The sequence below is a fragment of the Neofelis nebulosa genome, chromosome Y (genome assembly GCF_028018385.1).
Source record: "Neofelis nebulosa isolate mNeoNeb1 chromosome Y, mNeoNeb1.pri, whole genome shotgun sequence".
Lineage (NCBI taxonomy): Eukaryota > Metazoa > Chordata > Mammalia > Carnivora > Felidae > Neofelis > Neofelis nebulosa.
Genome location: NC_080801.1, coordinates 5485449 through 5501644, shown reverse-complemented (window position 1 = coordinate 5501644; position 16196 = coordinate 5485449). Strand labels below are relative to the sequence as shown.

The 16196-nt window shown below is 54.0% G+C and overlaps 1 protein-coding gene across 1 annotated transcript; it reads right to left on the bottom strand.

The window, feature by feature from the left end:
- Nucleotides 1–217: 217 nt before the first annotated feature.
- LOC131503459 (testis-specific Y-encoded protein 3-like) lies at nt 218–3392 on the bottom strand. Its single transcript, XM_058714928.1, has 7 exons — nt 3077–3392; nt 2288–2676; nt 1518–1595; nt 1262–1373; nt 1026–1169; nt 846–932; nt 218–335 (listed from the first exon to the last, which is right to left on the bottom strand). The coding sequence occupies exons 1-7, from the start codon at nt 3390–3392 to the stop codon at nt 307–309; spliced, it is 1155 nt and encodes a 384-aa protein (XP_058570911.1). The 3' UTR covers nt 218–306.
- Between the last annotated feature and the right edge of the window lie 12804 nt (nt 3393–16196).

Sequence of the window (16196 nt, the reverse complement as noted above, 5' to 3'; positions counted from 1 at the left end):
TCCCTACGGACAATGTCCTACGTCCCGCCCTTCCTTGCAACTCCAATGTGCAGGCACAGAACACTTACACCCCTGGACAGCCGCATGTATACATGGACACGCCCCAGAGCGTACCTGAGAGGAAGACACACAAATCGCTTCATGATATTTATCTCCCATTCTATATTTCTTCAAATGTATTGGACCCCCGCCCTGCGCCACGTGTCACCATCACCCTTGTCCTCATTTCGTGGGCAGGAGAATCTTGTGGACCATCGGTGAGCATCGGAAGGGTTTCCACTGGGGTCGATGAAGTGCGATGCTCCTTCATACTCTTCTCAAGATCGTGCATATCCCTGGGATATATGGGTACACACAGAGACACACACACACACACACACACACACACACACACACACACAGGACAGGTGAGAGTCTGATCTTGGCCCTGATTAAGGTTGCTTGAATGTTTCCAAACGGAAAGTAGAATGGGAGGGTGTGATAAGCTGTGCCAAAGCTGACAAGGGGCTCCCGAAGCCAGACAACATGTGGGATGGTGGTAGGAGGCCTGACGGTGGGGTTCATGGTCCGGGAATGACAGTTGTCACCGTGCTATCTGATGAGCCAGCTTTGGTTGTCCCGCTTTGCTCATTCTTTTTGTCTAGCCCCCTTCCCACCTTCAGGCTCCCCAAAGGGAAAAGCCTCTTTGACACGTTACTTCTTAAGACTCCCCGTCTCAGGCCGATGCCCTTTTGACCTGGTGTCACCTCCTGTGCCACTGTGAGTCTCGGTGCCTCCATGCAGAAGAGAATTGTGCCACGGACCCCACGGCACACATTTCAGTGCCCACACCCTTGGCTGCTCACCTCTTTCCCTCTCAGTTCTCTCTCCTGGGGCCTCCTTCATCTTGAAATACGGCAGGGGATTGGGCCAAAGATCCTCTATGATTATCTGGTAGGGGAGACAGGCCAGGCCTCAGGTAGCTATCCCACGCAGTGGGGGAACCCATGAAAATCACCTCCCTTCCTTGTTACAGGGCCCCCCCTCAGCAATCCTGCTAGAGCCGGCAAAGCTGTGGTCAGAGAACCAGTTGAAGAAGTTGAGGCTGCTGTTGTCATGCCTGCGTCTGTAGGCCTCCTGTCTGTACCTTGGGTGCCACTGGATGGGACTGGAATGAGACGCCCTATACCCTGCAGGAAGACGAGTATGTGAGACGGCGCCAGAGAACCAGTCACATTCAACCCTCCACCCACTGCCGCCCATGCAGTCAGGGGACACTTACCAGCAAGGCCTAGGACATACTCCTTCGTAACGACTTCATTCTGGAAGTAGGAGTTCTTGACAAAAAACAGCAGGATCTTCCGGCATTCCCTGGGAAACTTGTGTTCCTCCACCTGCCGTGGTACAGTGGGGCAGAAATGTGAAATCTTCTTCCAGGACACCCTCCCTCCCCTGAGGAAGGAACACGTCACTTCTCCCCACCACCTCCCCTCCCCACACGGCCAGCCCCCCACACCACCTCCCACTCCCAGGCCGACCTTCAAATTGGTCCTGTGGCGAAGCATGCTTTCATCGGGCTTACTAATCAGGGCTGACATCTGAGGGTGGTTCACAAACTGCTGCAGGTCAAAGAGCCTTCAGGTGCTGGGCATGAGAGAGCTCGAAGCAGAGAACACGTGTGGACAGCATCCAGGCTTCCTCCCCCCGGGACTGACGTCCTCCCCCAGGGTCTCAAGCCCTCCCCACAGGCTGCGTCCAGGCCCACGGGGTGTCAGGATCGCGCAGGGCTCTGCTAGACACGCACAGGAGGCTGTGCATGCCCAGACGCCCGCAACCACGCCTAGCCTTGTGTGCTCATGAGGACACTGAGGACGCTTACTTCCACACAGCCAGACAGCACACATCCGGTCTCGCGCCGACCAGTGGGCATTCACATCGCCTTCCCCGCAGCAAGATGCTTAGCGGGACCCAGAAACGTGCCCCCACGCGGCTTTGTGTGGGAAGAAGCCCCCGGTCATTTCCCCGTCCTGGCCTGGACCTCCACCGCCACTCCCCACTCTCCCAGCGCTGTTTCCGTGCCAGGTGCGACGTAAAGCACACATGCCTCCCCCACCCCGGCACTGCCCTCCTCCCACACTCATTGCAGAGCCAGGACCGCCGGATGGGATCACGTTTGCACGTTCCCGGCCACTGGAGCGCGGCTTAGCTCCAGTCCCTGTCCTGGGTTCCTCTAAATGTCACCTCCCTTTCCTTCCTCTTGCGCAAGCCCAGCCCCCTCTGGACCCTCCACCAGCAGCAGGAAGGATACAGCCTTGGCCCAGAAACCACGGATGCCCTGGATAAGGGCACTTCTCTGTTCCAGATGACGCTGCCGCCTCTGCCACATCCTGAGTTGGAGTGGAGCGTGCTCCCGGCTGGCTTGTTTATTCACCGGCTGTAGCTCTATCTGAAGGGCCTCCAGAGCCTCCAGTGGGGAAGGGCAAGGACGGAGGCCTGACTCTACCCGCTCCTTCTTCTGCTGCTTCACCTGCAGCTCCTGGGCTTCTTCCACCCATCGGCCTTCCTGCTCACTCGGCTTCTGTTCCTCCTCCTCCTCCCGCTCCTCCTTGTCCTCCTTTCCCTCCACCTCCTCCTCGCCCTGCTGCTGCTCCTCCAGCGCTCCCTTCTCCTGCTCCTCTTCCTCCTCCGTTTGCAATTCTGCTCTCCCTTGGAAAGGCTCCCACGCCTTCCCTTCCTCCTCCTGCTCCTCCTCCTGGTCCCCTTCCCCTGCCACTGCCGCCGCCGATGCCTCCACCGCCACGGCCGCGCCCGCTTGTACACCCTGGTGCTCCTGCTCCTCCCCTTTCATTTCCGCCAACTCCTCCTCCTTCCGCTCTTCCTCCTTCTGCTTGGGCTTCTGCTGCTCGTCCTCCTTCTAATCTTTGACTCCTGCTGCCTCTCCCCCTCTTCCTCCTCCTCCTCCTTCTGCTCTTCTGTTCCTGCTGCTCCCCCTCGTCCTTCAGGTCCTTCTCCTCGTGAACTTGGACCTTGTCCTTCCCCTGCTCCTGCTCCTCGTCCTCCTCCCCCTTCTTCCTCTGGTCATGCCCCTCTTCCCCACGCGTGTCCTCTTCCGCGGCCGGCACCTCAACCTCCTCCTCCACCAGGCCCCACAGCGCCTCCACCGCCATTATGTCATGCACCAGCGGCACCGATATCTCGCTGGGGCCGCCCACCTGCCTCTCGGGTCGGGCCTGGCCTTCCTGCACAGGCTGTTCGCTTGTGGCCTGCAAGCCTTCGGCCTGCGGCACCTCCGGCGCTGCCGGACGCCCAGTGTCCCCACGGGCCCTCGTCTCTCGACCGCCCCCTTCCCGGTCGAAGGCGGCATGGGGCCTCCGGGCGTCCCCAGTGTTTCGGAAACACGAGTCGCGCAACATGCGGCCCCGGCCCGAGACACCAACTGTGGCTCCTACCGGCGACGAAGCGGGACGTGAAAGCACGGCCCCCCTCCCCAGACCCAGTCAGTGGAGCCCTGAGGGCAATGGCTGGCAACTCGCTCCCCCTTCCTCCCAGAGCCCAAACGTCGAGGGGGCGCATGCGCATGGTGCTGTACCCAGGATGCCTCGGCGGTGGCTATCGCCATGCCGATGCTGCCTCGGAGGCCTTTGTGGTGAGAGGTGTGCGCCTGCGGCTTTGAGGCTGAGGGAGCTCCAAGCCACGCCCAGGCTGCTTCACTGCCTTCGGGACCAATCATAGGGACGGTGGCGTGCGTGGCTTCGGCGGTCCCGCCCCTAGGTCACCAGGAAACTGGGGCGCGTCTGTTGCATAGGCAGGAAGGCTGTGGGCCCCGTGCGGGGCAACTCCTCCGGGGGGCTTGCAGCCGGCCCTCTGTGCGCTCTGGGTGCCCTGTTTGGCTTCTGGCCATGCGAAAGCGACCTTTGCATTCCACGCTGCGCTGGGCACGCGGCTGTCTATACACACGGGTAAAGGGGGACCTCCACGCTTTTCCCATGTACACCGCCACCGTTGTTCATTGTGCCCCTAGTCTGACAAATCCACTCAGCGGTCACCTTGGCTGTCCGGGAGACGCATTTCAGCTGTGCGCCTGCTGTCTGTGCACCCTGGTTTTCCATCTGCTCAGCCTCCTTTGCATATTCTCTACGTCCATCTTTGCTCCCAGAAGACATGTATGTCATGACAGCAGTCTAGCAGTGCACCGGCTAGGGAAGGTCGGTGACCAGAGGTGTGTGACGTGGAGAGGACGCCACACTAGGGGAGGCTGCGTATCACGCGCGCCGCTCTTGCCGTTTGTCCCCGTTGCCTGGAACGTGACACGCTGGCAAGCACACACCCCCCTCTCACGATCGGCTGCCCATTCCTCCCGTGTGTGGCAGTGCACAGGAAAGACCCGTGCCCGTGAGCCCTGGGATTCCTGGAGCTTGCGTCTGCCCCACAGACAGCGGTCCCCTTCCTCCCACAGTGGTCGGCCATCTTCTCACAGGGACCCTCCCCAGGCCTTCGTTGGCCATATGTCTGTTCATCCTGCTCCCATTTCCTTTACCACTCACTTAGGCGGCAGGCTGCCATGAGCGTGGGCGCTGACTCAAAACACTGTCCCCCTGTGCCACAGACAGCATGATTTCAAGGGTCTCCGAGAGGTTTCAGGGGGTTGGGGGATGTAGTGTTGGGACCCAAGTGAGGGACACGCCCCACGGTCTACACGAAGCCACATGACCACTTTGGGGAAGCAATAAGCTGCAGACGGTGTGCAGTGAGGGCAATGATGTGGTCTCCCTCCCTGTCAGGGCAGTGGTGATGTGGACTCCCTGCCGGTCTATGTCAGACAGCACCAGCTACACATACACACACACACACACACACACACACACCACACAGAGCCACTGCACGATTGGAGGCTTGAGATGCATTGCCTGGCCAGGCACCACACTCATGCATTGCCTTTTCCCTTTGGTGGAGTGCAGTGTTCCCCTACCTCTTTATGGGACCAGGAGGCTGCCCCGCAGGCGGGGGATTCTAGGATTTCCAAATTCGTGTGCCGGGCCCTCTGGCCAACATGTTGCTTCCGTGACACAGAAGAGGTTCCTCCAGACTCATTGGGCTATGTCACGATACGTACGGGGTACAGAAATGCTCCAGGGTGGCTGTGATATATGAGGCAGCACACCACCGCTTCAGGTGACAGCAATGCATAGACACGCAGGTGGATGGGGGGAAGGCTGACCAGGTGGTAGGGGGCTGAGAGGGGGTGGCCAGTGTGACCGACAGAGAGGCAAACGCTTACCCAGAAAGGGAGAGGAACAGGTCCAGTGGTGAGCCCTCAAGCTGCCCTCAGCAGAGGACGTAGGGGGTGGGCAAGACAGGAAAGCAGGCCCAGACCCTGGTGCACCTGACCTATGCAACTCACTCCCTCCAGAGAAATGGGGCCTGTCAAACTCCCACGCATCGCTGGGAGACCCCGTGGCAGGAACGTGGGAGCAAATCTGGGTCCCAGGTGCAGGGACTGTCTGGGACAAGCAGGCAATGCCTTTCAGTTTGACCAACACCTACCACAATATTGGGGCCCAGGGGCCGGGCCCCAACTTCGCAAGGGACTCTAGACCAGCCAGGCCCGTCTCTGCAGGGTCATCCAGGAGGATGTTCACCGAGACACATCCCCAGGCTCGGACCACAAGGCCTTGCGATGATCCCCTAGGCCGCTCCAGGAGCAGGGCCAGACTTACTCTTGCTATCTGCTGCCTCCCTCCACTAATGCCCACTTCCTTGCAGGGAACTTTGGTCCTCCTCCACTGCGCCATGGAAGGCCCAACCCCAACTTGCCCCTGGCCAAGGCAACACAGGATGAGCGGACCCAGGCAAAGTCCAGGCTTTCCTCCCGTCATGAAAGGTGATCAGCTAGCTCCGTGTCGATCCCAGGAGCGAAGGGATTGCACTCGCTGCACTTTGGCACTGGAGCCTCCCCCTTACTCACCAAGTCAGGAAAGCCCCCAGTCTCTTTCCTTCGCTAGCCAACGGCCTACGCACACTCACTCAGGCACAAAGATGCACGGCCACGCGGCACGTGGACACAGACACGCGCACGCTGCCAGCACAAACGCTAAGGCCCAGGCAAAAGTACTCACAGGCGCCAGCCACAATACATTCACAGACACGCTCTAGTGGACCTGTGCACTCACTCATGCCCTCTGCCACATCCCACTCACGAAGCTAGCTCCTCCCCACGACTCACACTTGCTTTTCCCCCTCACACAGCACATGCATTTGTCCTGGGGCCCAAACCTGGCTGAAAACTAGGGCCGATTCAGGACCTCCATTGGGTCACGGAAGCTTGCATTGAGATGCCAAGGAAAGAGAGCCACACCTGATACCAACCTTCCAGTACCAATGGCACTGGAACATGGCAGGTGGAGAAACACCAGCTACGACTAGGTTCCCTGCTTCCTCGGCTCCTGCCCTTTCTTCAGACCCTCTCAACACTGGGGAGTCCCTTGGGTCTCAGTACCTCCCAGCTGGCTGCAACCTACAGGGCAAGGGCCAAGGGACTGACCTTTCTCAGTTCACATGCATACCCAGCTTGTGTGGGCTGCCTGGAGGCAGTCACGGCTTAGGAGGTCTGGATGTGCTCTGACCCCTGGTACTTGTGCGTTCCTTTGTGCGTTCCCCTGCAGCCCTGTGCCATCAGCAGCCTACTACGTCCATATGGACATGCACAGCTCACGGAAACCCACATGCACTGATACTGTCCCAGGACAGGACAGAGACAGAGAAAGAGAGATGGAGGTGTGGGAGGGAGGAAGCGTTCCCTAAAGAAAATGATCACAGGGACTCAGAGACAGACAGAGGCCAGAGGGACATGGAAGGAGGCCGAGGAAGGAGAGTAAGTCACAACTAGAGACAGCCACAGAGGGGGAGTGTGTGTGTGTGCCCGTGCCTGTGCCTGTGCGTGCGCGTGCGCGTGCGTATGAATGAGTGAAATTGTCTGGGACTGAGACGGGCGTGCTGCCACGATGCCTGGACTCTCGAACGCCCTCTTCCAGCAGAATGGAGGCCCGGTATTCTCAGGAATCTCAGCGTTTTCCGGAACATGACTCCCTTGCTTTGGGGCCCTAGCCCATCCTCAGGCTAGGGCCATAGAGCACAAGGGGTGGGAACTTGAGGCATGAGGCTCCAGACTAGGCCTGACAGGTGGAGTGTCGAGGCCCAAGGTTTTTAAATGCCTGCTGCCTCCTTCTGGAGCCCACCAGCTTTTGGGAAGCACGCCCACGGCCACGTGGCCCTTCGGACACTGCAGTGGCTGTGGCTGTGGCTGTGGCTGTGGCTGTGGTGGAGGTGGGGCAGAGGCAGGGCAGTGAACTTTTTGACCACAGGTCCTTGGGGTGAAGGAGCTCCAGGCCAGACCCAGACAGTTGGCTGCTGTTCAGGAACCATCAGCTGGAGGGTGGTGGGCGTGGCTCCAGCATTGGAGCCCCTGCCTCCCCTCCCAGGTCTGGAGCAGGTTCTCTGCCTCCCCCTCCAGGGTGACCTCCCTGTGTGGTACATGCCCTTTTCCGCTTTGTCACCGACCACAACTGTCCTATGGGATGTCTCATATCAGAGAACTGGTGCTACACATCTCACCTCTTTGGGGAGGAGCCAAGATGGCAGACAGCATGGAAGCTTCTTAAGTGTCTCGTGTGCATGAAATACAGCCAGACCAACACTAAACCATCGTACCCACCCAGGAAACTGACTGGGGGATTAGCACAGCAATCTGCATATCCTGAACCTCCGAATTCAGCAGGTACGTGGCATGGAGAAGTCAACTTGGAGAGCGAGGAGGCGCAGGAAGGGAGGTGCTTTTGTGCGCGGAGAGGCAAAGGAGACTGGGCAGGTGGAAATTTTACTAATTTTCTTTAAAACTCTTCTACATTATTCTTTCCTTTTGTGTCTATATTCACAAATTCTATTTTACTCCCATCTTCTCCTTTTAGTCTACTTCAGTGTATTGAGTTTTCAAATTCTCACGACATTTCCCTTTTTAATATTTTTATTGGTATTTTCTAAATTTTTCTCCACTCCCACTTTTTTTTTTCTCCCCTGTGACAAAACCACTTTCAACACCCAGATGAAACATGCCTAGAATCTAGCATCATTCATTCCATTATTTACGTGTGTGTTTTTAAGTTTTTACTTTTAACATTTTACACTTTGAATATTTCATTTGAATTTTCCACCTCATGAGTTCCTTTTCTCCATTCCAAATGACAAAAGGAAGGAATTCACCCAGAAAGACCATGAAGAAACGAGAGCCAGGGATTCAACCAACACAGGTACAAGCAAGATGTCTGGAGCAGCATTTAGAAGCACGATGATGAGAATACTAGCTGCAGTCCAATGTAGATTAGAGTCCCTTTGTGCAGAGAAAAAATGAAGTGAAAACTGGCCAGAATGAAATTAAAAATGATATAACTGAGCTGCAATGCCGGATGGATGCAGCGGTGTCAAGGATGGATGAGACAGAAGAGAGAATCAGCGATTCAGAGGACAAACGTATGGAGACTATGGAAGCAGGAAAATCAAGGGAGATTAAGGAAAAGAGCACGATTGAAGAATTGGAGAAATCAGTGACTCATGCAGAAGGAACAACATCAGAATCATAGGGGTCCCGAGGAGGAAGAGCGAGAAATAGGGGTAGAAAGGTTATGTGAGCAAATCATAGTGGGAAATTTTGCTAACCTGGGGAAAGACACACCATCAAAATCCAGGAAGCACCGAGGACCCCATTAGATTCAACAAAAACTGACCCTCAGCAAGGCATATCATATTCAAACTCACAAAGTACTCAGGCAAAGAGAATCAGGAAGGCACCAAGGGGAAACAAGTCCCTAAACTACAAGAGAAGATAGATCAGGTTTGCAGCAGACCTATCCAGAGAAACTTGGCAGGCCTGAAAGGAGTGGTAGGATACGTTCAAAGTGCTGAATTAGAAACATCCGCAGTGAAGAATTCTTTATCCAGCAAGGCTGTCATTCAAAATAGAAACAGAGAAAAAGGTTCCCAAACAAAATTTAAAGGAGTTTGTGACCGCTAAATCAGACCTGCATGCAATTTTAAGGGGGGACACTCAGAGGGAAATTCATATCTATCTATCTATCTATCTATCTATCTATCTATCTATCTACCTACCTACCTACCTACCTACCTATCTACCTGTTTATATTTATACTTTTTATATTTATATTTATATTTAGAAATAGATATAGAAGTAGATATATAAAGATATATAGAGATATATAGATATTGATATAGATATAGATATATAGATATAGTTATACAATACGTATACATATACACATACACATACATATAAACATACATATAGATATACATATACATATACATATATATATATAAATATACATATACACATACACATACATATACATATAGATGGAGATGGAGACGTAGATATAGATATAGATATAAAGATATATAGATATTTTATCCTCCAACCCTTCAAACAAGATAATGGCCATAAATTCATATCTTTCAGTACTCACTTTAAACGTCAGTGGACTCAATGCTCCAATCAAAACACACAGGGGAACAGAATGGATGAGGAACAAGTTGCATCGATATGCTGTTTACCGGAGACCCACTGTAGATGTGAAAACAACTTCAGAGTGAAAATAAGGGGATGGAGAATCATCTGTCATGCTAACCGTCAACCAAACAAAGCCAAAGTAGCCATACTTCTATCAGACAATCCAGACGTTAATGTAAAGACTGTGTCAAGTGATGCACAAGGGCATGATGTCATAATCGAGGGGTCTATCCACCAAGAAGACCTAGCAATTGAAAACATTTATGTGGTGTATTTGAGAGCAACCAAATATACAAATCAGTTAATCACAAACATAAGGAACCTCATTCTTAGTAATGCCATCATAGGAGGAGACATCAACTCCCCACTTGCTGCAATACACAGATAATCTAAACAAAAACTCAACAAGCAAACGGGGGCGTTGAAGGACACACTGGACATGATGGGCTGCACAGATATCTTCAGAACATTTCATAATAAAGCAGCAGAACATACGTTCTTCTCCAGTGCTCATGGAATATTCTCCTCTATAGATCATTTCCTGGCGGAAAAAGTCAACCCTAAGGAAGTTCAAAGAGATCGAGGTCACACCGTGCACATTTTCAGACCACAACACTACGAGACTCGAAATCAACTACAAGAAACAATTTGGAAAGGTCACAAATACTGGGAGACTGAAGAACATCCTACTAAAGCCTGAATGGGCTAACCAAGGGTTTAAAGAGGATATACAAAGTATACGGAAGTCAATGAAAATGTATATGGAAGTTACTGATAACACCACAACCCAAAACCCCTGGGACGCACCAGGGTGTGTAATAAGAGGACCTATCTAGCAAGTCAGGTCTTCCTAAAGAAGAAAGAAAGGTCTCAGAGACACAACCTCACCTTACGCCTTAAGAGGCTGTAAAAAGAACACCATATGAAACCCAACACATTCAGAAGGCAGAAAATAACAATCATTAGGGGAAATTAACGCTATTGAAACCAAAAATGAAACAAACCAAAAACAAAAACAACCTCAAACCAACCAACCAACCAACCAACCAACCAACCAACCAACCAACCAAAATAGGAGAACAGATCAATGAGCCCAGAAGCTGCTTCTTTGAAGGAGTTAACAAAATTGATAAGCCAGTCATCAGTTTGATGAAACAGAAAAAGGAAACGGCCCAAATCAATAAACGCAAGAATGAAAGAGGAGAGATCACAAGCAACACAGCAGAAAGGCAAACAATAAGAAGAGCATATTAGGAGCAATTATTTGCCAATAAAATGGGCAATCTGGAAGAAATGGACAAATTCCTAGAAACATTTACACTACCAAAGCTGAAAGAGGAAGAAAAGGAAAATCTGAACAGACCCATCACCAGTAAAGAAATCAAGTTAGTAATCAAAAACCTGCTGAAGGAAGAAGACTGCGGGGCCGGATGGCTTTCCAGGGGAGTGCCAGCAAACATTTAAGGAAGAGTTAACACTTATTCTCTTGAAGCTGTTCCCACAATAGAAATGGAAGGAAACTTCCAACCTCTTTCTATGAAGCCAGCGTTACCTTGATTCCAAAACCGGAAAGAGACCCCACTAAAAAGGAGAACTATAGACCAATTTCCCTGATGCACATGGATGCAAAACTCCTCAACAAGATATCAGACACTCGGATCCAACAATACATTAAAATGTTATTCACCACGACCCAGTGGGATTTGCACCTGGGATGCAGGGCTGGTTCAGCATCCGCAAAACAATTAACAGGATTCCTCACATCAACCAAAGAAAAGACGAGAACCACAGGATCCTCTCACTCGATCCAGACAGAGTGTTGGACAAAATACAGCATCCTTTCCTGGTAAAAAAAAAAAAAAAAAAAAAAAAAAAAAAAAAAACCCTCAGGAAAGTAGGGATAGAAGGAGCACACATCGAGGTCATAAAGCCATGTATGAACGACCCAACGTGAATATCATCTCAATGAGCAAAAGCTCTCAGCTCAAGTCAGGAACGAGACAGGAATGTCCACCCCCTCCGCTGTTACTCAACACAGTATTGGAAGTCTTAGCCTCGGGCCTCTTCATCCTTCTGCTCCCCCTCTGCAGCTACTGCGCTTCCAGCCCTGGCTCTACCTTTCCTCCTCCTCGTCTTCTTCCCTCTGCTCACGTCCTCCTCAATTTCCTCCCCAGCTACTACTGCTCTTCGACTCCTGCTGCTCCTCTTGCTCGTCCTGGACTTCCTCCTCCTCCACTTCTTCCCTCACCTGCACCCGATCATTCACTCGTCTTCCTCCTCCTCCTCCTCCTGTAACTCCTCCCAATCCTCTTCCTGCATCTGATCCTCCTCGTCCTTCACCTCTTCCTCCTCCTCCAACTCTTCCTCCTAGGACTCTTCCTCCTTCTCCAGGTCCTCTCCTGCTACTGCCCTTCCTGCCCTACCTCTGACCTTTCACCTCTTCTTCCCTCTGCTCTCGTCCTAGTCAACTCCCTCCTCCAGCTGCTCCTGCTCCTTTGGCTCGCGATCCTCCTCTTCCTGGTGCTCGACATCATCCTCTTCCATTTGTCCTTCTCCTGCACCCAGTCATTCCCTACTCCTTCTCCTCCTCCTCTTCTTCTAACCCCACCCAATCCTCTTCCTCCAACTCTTCCCGCTCCTCCTCTCCCTCCACCTTTTCCTCCTCGGGCTCTTCCTCCTTCTGCTCCTACACTTCTACTCATGCTCTTCCACCCTGGCTCTATCTTTTCTCCTCATCCTCTTCCCTCTGATCTCGCCCTCCTCAACATCCTCCCGCAGCCGCTCCTACTCCTTTGGCTCGTGCTCCTCCTCATCCTGGACATCCTCCTCCTCCACTTGTTCCCTCTCCTGCACCCAATCATTCACTCCTTCTCCTCCTGCTCTAACGCCTCCCAATCCTCTTCCTCCAACTCCTCCTCATCGTCCTTCTCCTCCTCCTTTAATGCTTCCTCTGGTCATCCTTCTCTTCTCCAGGCACATCTTTGTCCCTTAAGACCACCGCAATCTCCCCTAAGAACGGGAGCAATAGCTCTCGCACTGCCCCCAAGTCATCCGCAATGAGCACCGGACCCTGAGGCATGGGCCCTGACAAGCCTTTGTGTCCCTGCAAAAGGAGCCTGGCAACCTCCCAGGCCTCCCGGGGAGACCTGGTAGTGGGAACCTGGGAGCAGCGACAGGATCCCCAGTGCAGCGACACCCAAGGGACGATCATATTGTGCTCTGTCTTTTCAACAACACCTACAGCAGTATCGGACCTAGAGGCCGGGCCCCAACGGGCCTCACACGCGACCCCTGACCAGCCAGCCCTGTGTCGGCAGTGCCATCCAGGAGGAAGCTCACCGACACACATGCCAGGCCTGGGACCCAAAGGCGCTTCGAACACCCGCTAGGCAGGTAAGGTCAGGGCTAGGTTACTGCATGGGACCTGATGCATCCCTACAGTCGTCCCCAATTCCTTGTAGGACAGGTCGGACGTCCTCCACCGGGCCATGGGGTCTCCATGCTGTCAGCTGGCAGCAGCCAACACATGACCAGCGGTACTGGGACACCGTCCAGCCTTCCCTCTCATGCTGGATGGTGGCCGCGTGTTTACCGAAAGCCCTGTATGGGGGCAACGGGCTATGTGGAAGGCAGGTAGGCGGGTAGCCAGGCACAGACGAGACCACCCGCTGTGATCCCGCAGGGTCACTGGGACTTCACTTCCATCTGGCCCACACGCAAATCCTAGGGATGGGGCTTTGGGGGCAGTGCAAAGCCTTGCAGCTTCAGCGTCAAGTAGCTGGGCACGCACACCTGTGGGCACAGCCGGCAGCAGACTGGGACCAGTGTTCCTCCCTAGGCCCCTTTGAACCTCCACCACCTGAGAAGAATACGGGAGGGGCTGTAAGGCTTTAGATTCCCCAAAGCACACACAGAGTGGGCCACGTGCTGCCCACTGCGGTTTGGGGCGGGGCAGGTGGAGCCCGGTCAGAATCCTGACCACACTGTCCACAGCATCCTCCGTCGACATGCAACCGCTGAGACGCTGAGAAAGGAACCCAGTTCCCCATTTTCGTGAGGCCAGGAATCGACAAAGTCTGAGGCTAATTAGGGTCGCCCGCACAGGGACTGAGAGGCTCATTCTGGCACCCCTTACGTGCAAGGGGAACAGAGTTCTGGGACACACCTTGACATGTCCCCAGCCCAGCTGCAGCGACAGTGGTGATCTTGTGCTGCGGGGAGAGGTGTTGCTGGCAAGGAACTGTCCCCTCAGAGAGCAGCTGGCAGGCTGCTCACCTGCCCATCAACACACGGATCCCCACACACCATCCTGTATGGCACCCCTGGGGGTCTCAAGTCACCTGAGGTCTAGGGTCCAAGCTCCTCCCTTTCCCTGGGCCTGGTGCACAGGAAGCAGAGAGGAGAGCCCCGAGGAAGAGCTGACTCGTGACAAAACATGGCACGTCTGCCAAGAGCAGACATTCTTGCTGGACGGCTCCCTCCAGGGAAATACCTACGCCCCCTGCACACCACGTAGCCTGACAGGTTGTGTTCCCTAGCTACTCTGTGCACAAAGCCTGGGCACAACCATGTAGCCCCTACGTATTTGCTACTGTAGGCCCACCAGGGCAACGCAACACACACACACACAGACACACACACACACACACACACACACACACACACACACTCACTCCCACATAGACACACACTAACACACACACAAGCACACTCACTCACAAGTGGTCCACTGGCCACTGGGCACAGGCTTTCCTCCCCTCGGCCCCCCTCTTGACCTTGCACCAATTTCCCTTTTGCATCCTGACTTGAGCCCGCTGGCACAGCAACGATTGCACCCATCCTGCCGATTACCATCAGGACTCAGGAGGGAAGGGACTGCACTCTTGTATTCTGGCACCTGACTGTCCCACCTAAGCACCTCATCCACAGAGACCCATGTGTCTCTCCTTGTCTCTCCAGCGGCTACACACCCACTCCTGCACACACAGAGACACACGGCTACGCAATCGCACGAACACATGCACGCTCACACTGCCGGCACCACCACGGATCTCAGGCCCAGTTTGCCACAGACACCCGCACACACTCGCAGGAACTCACGCTGGATCTCCGCCCTCGCGCGTACTCTCTCCATGAAATCCCACTCATAAGCCTCGCTGCTGCCCACAACCTACACCTGCCTCTTCCCCTCACACATCTCCCATCCTGAGCCACTGTCTGAGGACAGGGCTCGGGGTCAAAGGGGCCCCGGGTGTGGGAGGCAGCAGCAAGGTATACTGGCATCGACTGTGAGAAGCTTGCCTACTCCTGAGTTCTCCGGGGACACGGGGCCTTAGCTCTGTATCCTGACTGGAGGCTTTGCTCCCTGGATTCTATCTCACCAAGGACAGGACACCCTTCTGGGAGCAACGGTCCTGGCTGAATCCCACCAAGGCCTGGCCACACTGTACCAGGACCCAATGGACCAATTTGGTCCCACTGTGCAATCCCCTTCCCTGCCTTTCGGCTTTGGTCTATACAACAGGTCTCCAAATAACAGGTCTGTCTCTTCCTCCTCCTCTTTCCAGGCTCTGCCTGCCCAAGAAAGCAGGCCTCAGTGCACATGGCAACACCTGCCCCACACCAGGACTGCACCTCTCCTGCACACACAGAATCACCCGGGCAGTGGCTAGGACAGTCACACTCAGGTCCCGATCTCGTCGTCCCTCCTGAGGTCCCCATAAACACATACACACACACACACACACACACACACACACACACACACACACACACACAAACAGAAGGGTTTTCAACGTCCTGTATGTGTCCACATAAACATCATGGAAACTCTTCAAGGCTGCCACACGTTATCTCTTCCTCAATTCTCTCCGGGGCACGTAGAAGACAGGAGACTCATCCACCCATCTCTTCCAGCACTCGTGGTGTCCTCCATTGTTTCTGCATGGGCAAAGATAGAAGCTCTGCGCATTCACCCCACACAGATGCAGAGCCCCTGACTCATGTGGGCACACGCAGACACATTTGCGTACACGCTCACACACACACCCCCACGCAACAGACACCAAGAATGATACGGGATATTGGCAAATACTTCCCAGCTGGTGTCACTCTTGTGCCTCGCCCTTTTGCGATCCCCCTTGCTTTCTCACCCAGGGATTCATTTCCAGCCCCCAATGGCCTTGGACCAGTTCTAAGAATGGCTGTGAGGTTGCGCGAGGACATGGCGTGGTGGGGCACATGGAAGGAAGTGCGAGATTCTCACCACAGTGGCGTCTGGGGACACGTCAGCTCCTGACCCAAAGACTGGCAGGCAAATCCAGACTGAAGGAGCAGGGGGAAGTCCGGGAGAGGGCGGACATCCACGGGGAGCATTTGTGGTGGAGAAGCATTGCTCGTCCTGAGTTGCTCTCCAAAGCCCCAGCCCACAGCACAACTGCATTTGGTTTGCAGGCTTCGACCCTCTGTGTGTTTGCAGCTGAGTCTGTGCAGGTCCCCTGTCATCCTCCCACCCTCTCCCCATGCTACCTGTGTCCCTGTCTCGGCGGACCTTCCATTTCCAAGCCAATGTCTGGCCCACGTTCCCTTGCCCATACAACACACAGGTCAACACACCGCATACTGGGGTTCTCACCGACAC